The sequence below is a fragment of the Gymnoscopelus microlampas genome, assembly GCF_963454915.1.
Source record: "Gymnoscopelus microlampas genome assembly, chromosome: 22".
NCBI lineage: Eukaryota > Metazoa > Chordata > Actinopteri > Myctophiformes > Myctophidae > Gymnoscopelus > Gymnoscopelus microlampas.
The window spans coordinates 12,444,140-12,455,985 of record NC_139959.1 but is presented as its reverse complement, the minus strand read 5'-3'; the positions used below and the strand labels follow the sequence as shown (position 1 = coordinate 12,455,985).

The 11,846-nt window shown below is 40.9% G+C and overlaps 1 protein-coding gene across 1 annotated transcript; it reads right to left on the bottom strand.

The window, feature by feature from the left end:
- Nucleotides 1-809: 809 nt before the first annotated feature.
- On the bottom strand, nt 810-11,396 carry klhl40b (kelch-like family member 40b). The gene is made up of 6 exons (XM_084047985.1): nt 10,054-11,396; nt 9,063-9,223; nt 7,673-7,780; nt 7,370-7,555; nt 6,638-6,787; nt 810-6,140 (listed from the first exon to the last, which is right to left on the bottom strand). The coding sequence occupies exons 1-6, from the start codon at nt 11,203-11,205 to the stop codon at nt 6,029-6,031; spliced, it is 1,869 nt and encodes a 622-aa protein (XP_083904111.1). The 5' UTR covers nt 11,206-11,396; the 3' UTR covers nt 810-6,028.
- Nucleotides 11,397-11,846: the final 450 nt, after the last annotated feature.

The following is an 11,846-nucleotide window of genomic DNA, read 5'->3' as shown; positions in this document are numbered from 1 at the left end:
ATCCCTGTATTTGTAGGTTTGAATCCCATGTTGAACAGTGGGATGCTTGTTAGCCTGGCATATAGTGTTAAATAGTTTGTATACGGTTCACATCCCACCTAAATCTTTTACCCCCCGATGTGTGTTATGTGTTTGCAGAAAGCCAAGAGCACAGGAAAATGTTGTAATTTCAACCTGCCTTTGAGGTGGTTGACTTAAATACGTATGTGCATTGTATTACAATGTGGTCGATATTTCCAAATCATAAGCATAGTGTTGTATATGCTTGTGCCGAATCCTTTTGAAGAGCTTTTTAGAGCGCACTGTGTGAAAACAATGAATAATATTGCACAGTGGAGCTCATCACTAAAATATAAAGTAGCCTAAGCTTTATGGCTCTGTGAATATAAACGTGCTGAGAAAAAAAAGAAAAAATCGTATTCAGAAAATGTAATTTGTGCCTCTACTTGCACCTTTGACAAATGATATTCATTTGAAGGAGTAGAACTTTAATTGAATCTTAATCATTAGAATCCGATCAATCAGATCAATCAATCAATAACTTTTTCCACAAAAAGAGGCCCTGTGCACTATCGATGCTCACTTTACCTACAGTACTTGTAGCATTAACTTGTGTATATATGTTGTAAAGTGTGATCTTATGATTATTTCCTCAAGTTTACATTTGGATTCAAATTACAACCCCCCCCCCCCCCCCCCCACTCCCACGTGTCTTGGTTGGTACTATTGAAGGTCGTCGAAAGTTTGTGGATAAGCTTTTATATGTAATAAGCTGTATTATGTTTTAATTTCTTTAAAAGAATAGCTTCTGCACCTTAGCATACCGTAGCTTATGTCACCCCTGTTACATGTGTTCATAGTAGTTGCCATGGTGAAATGGGGTTAGGGCCATGTAATCGATCAACTACATTGATAACGGTACTTGTGGTTTTTTTTTGTTGGGGGGGGGGGGGGGGGGGTATCGTTCTCAATGTGTCTAACACATTTTGTTCTTTGATGTGCTGCTTTTGTACAGGGTCTAGTTTGGGACTGCCCTTTAAATAAGAGGTTAGATCTGGTGAGCTGTTTAACTTTGAATGCTATATTTTGGCTGTGGTAAAGAAAAAAGAAAAGGAAAAAAAGAAGGAAAAGAAAAAAGTAAAGAAAACTGATCCTTACTGGAGAATGAGCTCTAGCATCACTGCTGCCAGAAATTAGGTAAAGCCCCTACTTTTAATCCACTTAAAACAACAACATCAACAGGTGTGTGGATGTATTTTATTGTGTTGCCAACATCTTATGCCTATATCTGGAGCTTAATCTTGTCATTGGTTATAATGGGTGCTTGTGATTGTTGGCACAGGACTCAAGGCAACCCTTCGGTATTGCACAGATCTCTGAGACATGTTGCCCTCATGTGGCAACATAGTGTACTGCACTGCCTTAGAGAATGGAGTACAAGGATAAAAGAAAAATGCGCTTTAGAGCACCTTATCCTTAAGCATCTCCAGTCATTATATAGAAGAAGACTGTAGTACTTACTGTATGTGATCGAAGATGATAATAAAGAGAATAATCAGTTGTTGGCCAAGAGAAAACAATCACGTAACGTTTTTGCCTACTTGACTGTTATGACAACACAAGCCCGAAAGTTATTATTGATATATCGCGGTGATATTTGGATCCAATGTGATACTTAATCACATTTGCCTTATTCTCGGAGAAGGAAAGTATATGCCATGATGGAATTGAATGTTTTTGGATATGAATAGCAGTGGTAGATGATGGCTAAGGTGAGGAGGAATAGTAGTTAAAACTACTGATAAATGCACTTTGAACTATGTTGCCACACTAGCGCATGATGGGAACATGTATGCAGATACAAAGTGACCAACAGTTTAAACCCCGATCTACAGGTATGCCATTTTATATTCAAATGTACCTTGGGGGAGTTTATAGTGTTAATGAAAGGTTTTGATCAAGCATGACAAAAATGTACAAACCACAATCGACCTTTCCAGGTTATTTGGACATTGTTGTATAGATTGTGGCAGGTTTTATTATTTATGTGGCAAGCCTACGGCCATGCTAATACGTGGTGGGTTCAGTTCTGACATGTACTTTGCTGTCTTAACAACAGTGTTGTTCATTGTGGCATAGTACTGCAGTGCACTGCAAGCATTGTAGCTGCAAGAAATCAGAATGTCACCCTAGAACAAAGCCAATGTACACTGTGTATATTAGTGTGTGCTGTGGAGTACAGTATGCCTGCTTTGCACTGTTCTTATCCAGTACATGAATATGTATCGTTTGTAATTGGTCTTTCCTCAATCACAAAGCGTAAAGGAAAATGGCATACGTGCCAAATTGGTTATAGACTTATTATAATATTCATTGTTGTTAGCACTTTATGCACATAATCTCTAGAACGTGGCGCAGCGCTCAAAGTGTGGAGAAAGGTCTGGGTCTTGAAGATTAAAATTCATGCTAAAACAGAATTCACAGAATAGATTAGAATCCTCAGTCTTCTTCAACAAGGATGACAAGACATGAGGTCTGTTTGCTCAGCTGCTGCCCTGGGCCATCTTGCTTTTATGTAACACTTGGGGGAGGGAAACCCCACCCCCGCAAGCAAGGGTCGGGGTTCCACCCTGACTGACATACAGTAAGAGCAAAATTAAACATATTATGTGAATTGTGCTTTGACATTTATTTTAACGTTATTGTGACATTATTGAATAGAGATATAGAAATTGAGAAGGGAATCCTTGCACAGTCTATTTATGCGTCTTCTGGACAAGTCATGTTTCTATGTTTTCTTTTTAATGGCCAAATTCTCCTTTTCTAAAGGCTAGCAGCCAAAGGCTTGTTTTGCATTAAGCAAAGGTGGACCTGCCCTTGTCCTAAAATTAGGGTACGTGAGTGATTTTAAGTGGTGCTTAGCACCCACAATAACCGTGCATTGTGCAATGCACCTAAAGCAAATGTTTGTCACATAATAAGACATTGAGAAAGGAACTTGGGTAGAAGCGTGTGTGTGTGTGTGTGTGTGTGTGTGTGTGTGTGTGAAGCCAAGTTGGTGTCCCTGGTTTAGGATTTGTAGTTCTGGTTCAGCTGCTAGAGAGCAGTGGTGGGAGAAGTGCTCAGATCTTGTACTTAAGTAAAAGTAGCATTTCCGCAATAAATAAATACATACTCTGTTACAAGTAAAGGGCCTGTATTCCACATTTTACTTTACTTTACTTAAAAGTGCAAACTTTATGGCATCAAAATAAAGTACTTTACTGTAAGTATTTTTGAATAGCCGAAGTAAAGAAATAGGGCTTAATTGGTTAATGTGTCTTATGTAATAATAATCTAAATCTACAAAGTAACTAGTAACTTGTGTTTTCAAGTAATCGTAGTGAAATAAAAAGTACAATATTTGCCTCTGAGATGTCGTGGGGTAGAAGTTTAAAGTATTGAAAAAAGTTCAAGCGAAATAAAAGTTCCTCAAAAGTACAGCACTTGAGTAAATGTACTTAGTTACTTTCCACCACTGCTAGAGAGGAAGTGAATCCCAATCCCAAGGAATTGTGTCTGTGGCCTTCTTCAGCTTGAGGGAAATGGTGGGAATTTCGACCTTGCTAGCTTAAAATAGTATTACTTAGAGAGAAAGTATGTGTATATCTGGATTTTAAAGAAGTTTGTTGTTTTTGAAGAGAAAGAACTACAGTAGTTACAAGTCATTTTCTGAATGGTCACATTTTTTAATTCAGCTCATATTTTAGGTGCAGACTAGAATATGACATTTGAAGTCAAGTGTTTGAGAATAAGTTATTTTGCACATTAAATGTTTGGACTTTCCCCTTTTGGGCAAAGATATAATGTGGTAACCATAGACAACAATGTTATACTCAAATCAAAGATGTATTCGGATAATCCATATACCCCTCCATTTTGCTGTAGCCTACTTAACCCATATTCCAGCTGTATTAAAGAAATCATAATGTGTACTGTTATTGCTGATTCTCTACTTTATAATGTAAACACAATGTCTTAGTTAACTCTGGTGTACAAAGACCATGTGTAGGCAGTAGTTGTCGACTCTATAAACAGAATACTAAAACACAAGGACAATAGTGTCTAGAGGTGCTATTAACATTAGACTGTATTTTGTCTTTTATTGTATTATTGACTATAGTGTTTACTGTCTGTAACACAGGAGAGAGCGTAATGAAATCATTTCAATATTAAACAGTATAGATATATATTATTGCAAATATAGTTGTGCGTTGTCTTTTTTTTTTACTTTGCAGAGACAGTGAAAGAATGAAATGTATTTTTAAAAGACTCATTCAAGGATGTATGGTATACCGTATAGCAGTGGTTCTCAAACTTTTTCATGTCAAGGACCCCCAAATTGATAAATATTTGGCCGCGGACCCCCATCTGAACATATGTTGTGCCAGGGACCCCCAGAAGCAAGGATTTGTGTTAAAATGTTCACTAAGTGTTCAAGATTTTTGAAAAATAGCAGATCTACAAGCTCATGGAGCGGCACTCGGTGCCGCTCTATGAGCTTGTATATCTGCTATTTGAATAGCCAAAGTATAAAAGGTTAAAGTGGTTAAAATAATTGTGATGCTACATTAACTACTTTTGCTGGGGACCCCCCAAGGACCCCACTTTGAGAACCAACGCCGTATAGCACTCGCCAACTTTAAGAAAAGCACAGGGACAGTGCCCCAATTTCACCAATTTATTTTAAGACATGCTAACGTCTATATCTAGTCAAAACGTTACCATATATCCTTGGATGTTGAGTCTTTTTTAAGTACATGTTTTTGGGTTTAGCACCACAGACACGTTTTAGTTCTGGGAAGGTGGAGGAACCCCTCCATTACAAGAATTAAATGTATTATGTTTCAAGTATTCGATCGAGTTATGTTATCTGGTGTTACACTACATAATGATTTTGCTGCCCTCTACTGTGTCTGGATGTGTACAGCTTTCTGCCAATATTTGAAAGTTATTATCTTGGTGACTGACTGTGTTGTACATTGTCAACAAAGTGCACATAATAGTATCCCACACAGTGCAAAAATAGTTAAATGACATGGACTACATGGATTTCTTACTTTTAACAATATCACTCCAAAAACTTTGGAAACATACACATTATGTATAAAAAACAAATTGGATCAATACAGAAAAAATAAACAGTAATTATATCAAGCCAGCACCACACAGTTACACAGCAATTGTAGATCATTGTATAAAAGGAAATCAAGCTATTTTAACAATAAGGCCCAAATACGTTACACTGACCATACCTTGTTACTACATAACATGTTAATATGTCATTGTCCATTGGCCACATAGTTTACATAAACCTCAACCATTTTTTCCTAAACTGCTTTTCTGTTTGGTTTGGTTTATATTTGTCCATAGTGAAACTCACTGTATTGTTAAAAGCCCCCCCCCCCCCCAAGCAAAAACCTAAGCTCTTGTAAGGTACAATTTTTTTCAAATTTATTGATATCAATTCACAAATTTGAACGGTGTGTGTTAGTGATTTTAGATCAAATAAACGGTGTAGTGACTTTCAAAATAATGAATCGTCTATACCTGGCTAGCAACATTAAAGTCTTGTAGTGTTTTTCCCACACCGTTTCAACATGAATGGCAGTAAATGACGTTTCAAATTCTTGGCTGGGATCTATTGAAGTATAAACCACACACACATATTTACACAGAAGAATTTGGAAGACAGGGCCAATCTCAGTTAATGGCTATAAGTCAAATTAGGCTGATATGGTCACTTTAAACACAGTCCATGTACTTTATGTTCATTGACATTAACAATATTCACACCGTGGTCAATTTGCTCTTCCCACTCCCAAGAATGGCGTATGAGCAAAATGGATGCCATGTGAATATGGGCAATTAGATGTATTTCATTGAGTTTACATATGTTATGTACCTATCCTTGGACTTCTACTAACCACGGTGGACTCCTGTTAACCAGATAACGCTTTCAGACAGATGGGGACAGAGTGAGCGAGGGTTACATCTTGGTGAGGCGGAGGCTGTTGAGACGCACTCCCAGGACAGTGGCCCCTGAAGCGTAATGGATCTCTCGGAGGATCCCATTCCATGTTCTCTCTGCTTCATTGTATCTGGAGAAGGTCAGTGCATTATAGTGCCATTAGTTGCAGAAAGCCCCGGCCAGATTGCCATTCATTCAACAGTAAGTCAAGAATGGCCATTAAGACCAGAGGCCGATTATACAAATGTCTTCTAATTCTTAACAGTGTTCTGAAAAACGTACAGTACTGTATGTTGCTATTATCAGTGGTTCTCAAACTTTTTCATGTCAAGGACCCCCAAAATTATATGTATTTGGTCGCGACCCCCATCTCAAAATGTTTTGTTCCAGGGACCCCAGAAGTAAAGATTTTAGTTAAAAAAAAAATCAAGATTTTTCAAAAATAGCAAATCTAAATCTGCTATTTTTTAATAGCTAAAGTACAAAATATGGTTAAAGTGGCAAAAAGATTGTGATGCAAAATGACATAGATGCTTTCCCGGTTTTAATGGGTTAAAAAACAGCAACAACAACTAACATTTCATAGATGATTTGACACTGTTGAGTGTTAGTTTGAATTGTTCTCACCTCCAGATGTCCATCATCTCTTTGGGGACAAGCTCGTCGCTGTCCTCCACAGGCATCATGGCGAACCCACCGACGGCGTACATCACGCCGCCAGTAGACACCAGGCTCAGCGAGCTGCGCTCCTGAGGAAAATCTACAAAGTCTGACCACCTAGAACACAGACAACACAAAACAACACAACTGTCAAGTACAATGCACTGTAACAAAAAAAAAAAGAAAATGAACAGGTGCATTCTCTGAGATGTCTGTATAGTGCAGTGGTTCTCAACCTTTGTCAGGCCACAACCCCCTCAAAGGAATAGTAGGCGAGTAGGCAACTTGGATTTGTAGGCATTACATTTTTCATTCCTGAGTTTGACTCTGTTCCACAGATAAATATTGTGAAAATAGCCGATCTACAAGCTCACGCCTCACAACGCCTCTCAACACCTCTCAACGCCTCACAATGCCTCGCAACACGAGGCGTTGTGAGCTTGTAGATCAGCTATTTTCACCTGATCTGACTCAACTTTTGCCTCTTTCTTTTATTATTTGACAGTTTGTTCAATGTTCGACCAGTTTTAATAGTATAGTTTGTTGATTACTTTTGATGCAGGTTTTTTTTTGGTATTAAAAAAAGTCTTAAAAGTCCTTAAATTGTCACTTCATTGTCATCTAGGGACCCCCCAAAACTCATGTGGGGACCCCCTTGGGGTTGAGAAGCACTGGTACAGTGGATGCAGAGGAACTCACTTGTTGGTAGTGATGTTGTACACTTCAATACTGTTTGTCAGTCCGGTGTCAGTGACTCCTGCAGCAACGTAGATCTTGTCGTCGTGAACAGCGGCTCCACATAGAGAGCGTGCGTTCTTCATAGGCGCCAGCTCCTTCCATTCATAAAGCTTGGTGTCATATGCACACATCTTCTTGAGGCATTGCCTGTGCAATGAGAGAGTGTGACATTATGGAGCTTTGTTGTGTTACAGTGAATGAAGGCTTCGTCTTGAATCTATACACACCGGGCCAACATTGCTCCGGTTGTATCTGTATACTCACTTGTTGTCTTCCTTGCCTCCAATCACATAGATAACATCATTGTGGGACACTGTTGCATGTCCGTAGACCGGGTAAGGAATGGGCTCTGACTCTCCCCATGTGAGGGATCTGTGAATAAGAAATAAGGGTCCATATGAACACACACACAAGAAACGGAGAAAGAGAGAGAGAACATGATTCCCACTTCATAAGTAAAGCATTATAGATGACATGATCATCATCAGCACAGGAACTATCTTAATTATGGCAACATTCTTGGGTTCTAAAAACGTGAGGTCGCTTTTCAGTAAAACATAGAATTGTATTCTCCAGTGTTTTGAGAAGAAATGGCTTACATGCAGTACCGTGAAATGCTTGGATTTGTTGAAATTTGCGGATTTGGGATCTGGCTTGTGGGATCAGTTTGATACATTTGAGGCCCAAGCAAAAAAAAAATGCCCTAAAAGGGTTCAACACAGGAAGAGAAAACACGAGAAGCAGCCAGCTGGATTGACTGTTTTTGCACCTTTATGCACTTTGTTGCTAATGTCCAAAAGAAGAACTATTACAGATATCTTGAAATGGTTAATTTCAGCTCCATCATCAGTGTAGTCCTAACTACACTTCCCAAGGACCTTCGCTTCCAAAATTCTACCCTGTCCATCCAGTCCCGGGGGCCACTCACTCAACTCCCTACTGATGCCAGGATTGGGCATCAAAAGCATAGGCATCAGTTTTTAGAACAATTAGTCTCTATTGAAAATGGGGGCTTTAAGATATTAAGAAAATTGGGTCATTAACCACTTGAACTTAAGTAGCCCTATTCTGAGGGGAACCTTTTTTTTGAGTGGTGCCAACCACTCCTATATCTGACTTTGTCTGTGTGTCCGTATGTATGTATGTCCAATAAACAAACATGATGACAACACGGGTGGTGACAATACGGGGCTCATCAAAGGCACCACTCTCTTCACACAGGGTGTGATTTTTTTTTAAAGATTTGTTTTTGGGCTTTTTGCCTTTATTTATAAGACAGTAGACTGACAGGAAATGGGGATAGAGATGGGGAGTGACATGTAGCAAAGGTCGTTGGCATCGGTACTTGAACCCGCGACACGCTGTCAGGCTGGCATTGCAGCCTAGGGTGCCTGGACCGCCACGCTGCGGCCCAGGCCTCTGAGGGGAACCTTAACCCAAAATAGCAGGTCTACAAGCTCACAACGCTCCACAATGTGCCACGTTGTGAACTTGTAGATCGGCTACTTTCACAATAGGCAAGGAATATGATAGTGTTTAATTTGCTCTATATACGTCCCTCAAGGGATTCCTTTTCATATGGCAGTGCTGTGGCTCATTACAATTACAATAACCTGAATCATATTTCAGCGCACGTTCTGACCCATATACTCACTGTCTGTCGTAGAGCAGCACAGAGTCCAGTGTGACTTCCTTATCCTTGAGTTCCTTCCCTCCCAACACGAAGATGCAGTTCTTAGCCTCAGCCATCCCGAACAGGAAGCGTGTGGATGGGATGGGGGGCATCCCCAGCCAATTAGAACTGATCGGATCATACTGTGAAATCACAGGAGTCAAACTGTTGTGAGTGGATGCTGAGTCTATATGCAGTAGTACAGTGCGTGTATTAGTGTACATACAAACATAGCGTGCTGTACTATCCCATTTCACAAGTTTTCTAATGTATAAAATGTATAAGATCCTTTGAAAATAGCAGATCTACAAGCTCACTACGTTGTGAGCTTGTAGATCTGCTATTTTCAAATTGCCAGTATATACAGTATATAGGTCTGAAGTGGTTTCGTAATAATAATCCAAATCTACAAAGTAACTAGTGTGAAAAGTACAATATTTGCCTCTGAGATGGTGGTGGTGGTAAAACTATTGAAAATTGGAAATACTCGAAGTAAAGTAAAAATAATGTCAACTGCACTTAAGTACAGTACTTGAGTAAAGGTGCTTAGTTACTTTCCACCACTGGGTTTAAGTTATAATGTGTTTACTTGTATTTCCAAAATCAAATCAAATCATTAACTTTAATAAATATATCTGGATTATGTGACCTCACCAACACTCGCTTTAGATCAAGAGTTTTGAAACTTTTTCCTGTCTGTCTCCGACCTCCAAATTAACTTTCATTAGTCTATGGACCCCCACTTAAAATTATTCTGTCCTAGGGAACCTGATATGAATTGAATATGAAATATGCTTGCGTTTAAATGGAATTGTAAATGTTATGATTGTAAGTAGATTGATAGTGGTGTTTTTGAAACACATTGTTAAAATAGTCACTTATACATTTTCTCGTAATGTAATCATTTTTAATTGTTTGAATCTAATCATTTATCCAGCTGCTCTAGGATAGCTATATTCTAATAGACACCAACCTGTAGGAAGTAAGAGCTGACTGGTTCTTCTTGGTTGTCTTCATCAAAGAATAATCCGCCGGCCACAAAGATCTGGTTCTCTTTGGTGACCAGGCTGGCATGGTTCTTAGGAATCTGTGTGGAGAGTGATGCCACAAAGCAGTCGTTTCCTGTAGGGTCATAGGCCACCGCGCCCGTATCGCTGATCATGAATATGAAGTTCCTTTTGAACATGCCGAACCGGAGGTTATCGTTGAGGATACCCGGGAGGAGGGCCTCTTCCTCCTCCTCCTCCTCATCCACGTTGTCTCCATCTTTCTCCTCTTCACCATTGTCCTCTGTCTTTTTCTCCTTCTTACTTTTGGTTTTCTTCACCTCAGGCATTTTCCCAGCACGAGCGTCCTTGACCATCTGCAGTTTCTCCTCTATCTCAGGGTTGGAGGAGATCAGCGGGTGCTCCTCCACCACCTCTTTTATGTAGACGTCGTCGATCAGACGCAGACGGACACAGTCCAACAGACCTGGCAGCGCCTTCTCCCTGTTTTCCGTGTCTTCGTGGGCCACCCAGTCCATCACGGCCTCAAACACGGTCTCCTCCGTTTCTACGTTCAGTGAGTCCGCTGACAAGATGGCTGCCAGCTCGCTGGGCCCTAGCTGGAGGAAGTCCTCAGCTCTGGAAATGATCTTGAAGCGCTCACAGGCGTAGTTCCGCGCGGCGACCGCCAGTCTCGGGCAATCCAGCATCAGGCCCAGCCTGAAGATGGCCAGACAGTTGCTGAGGCTAAGCCTCTTCTGAAGGAAAGACACGCATACGGTGAAAATGGAGGGGATCTGCAAGATGTTGGCAACTGCAAAGATGTCCTGTACGTTCTGCTCCGTCACATTGATGGTGGATGTGTACAGGTACTTGAGGATCAGGCCCATGACGCCTGGCTCCACTTCCTGCAAGACGATCTCCTTCTTCTTGCTCTCGTCCACGTCGGACAGGAAGATGCCCCGGAAGAACGCGCTGCAGGCGCACAGGACCAGCCTGTGGCAGGGGAACTCTTTGTCTTTGATTTTCAGAACACAGTCGACCAGCTTGTCGTTCTCCAGCAGGTCATAGAGTCCGTCTTGGAGCAGCGTCTGCTGGTACAGCCTGGGCTCGTCCAAAGGGTTTAACGGTAAAGCCATTGTCGCTGGTCTTCTGGCGAGCTATGTGGTCTCGAAAACGGCTTTCGATGAAGAGACCTCTGTGTGGGTTTCCGATCACACAAAAGTGGAGCTTTCGTGGGTCTTTGTGAGTCTTCTTTCTAGAGCAGAGTTCAGGCTCTGCTGCTGTCTAACCTGCAAAGAGGAGGCAAGAGGGTGATCAGTCTGCTATTCACCCACACCAGCTGAACCCCAGGGCGGCCCACTTCATCAGCTGTCCTGACTCTTCAACTGAAGCCCCAGCTGGGGGGCTATTTATAGGCCTTGGTCTGTGGTGTGAAGCTGTGGTATATTCTGGAACATGTGAAATGCAATACCCACTCTTTCACACTGCCCCCCCCCACCCCCACCCTGACAGCTGACACATTGCTTCATGGGAAATACGTCCTTCCTGAGTCATGTTAACTTCTTTACTAGACAGCTCAGACATGAGCTTGCCCCCTTGTGTTTTTTTCCTTCAACTGAGTCAGTTGTAAGCATGTGTTTAACGTAACATAATATATTATTGTGGGTAACACGGTCACATATCATTTAAGATTTTCTAAATCTTACTACAATGACTGCATTCGATTCCTCCACAGTGCGTCCCGCGGGACCATCATCCAACGCAATTGACTGTGTAA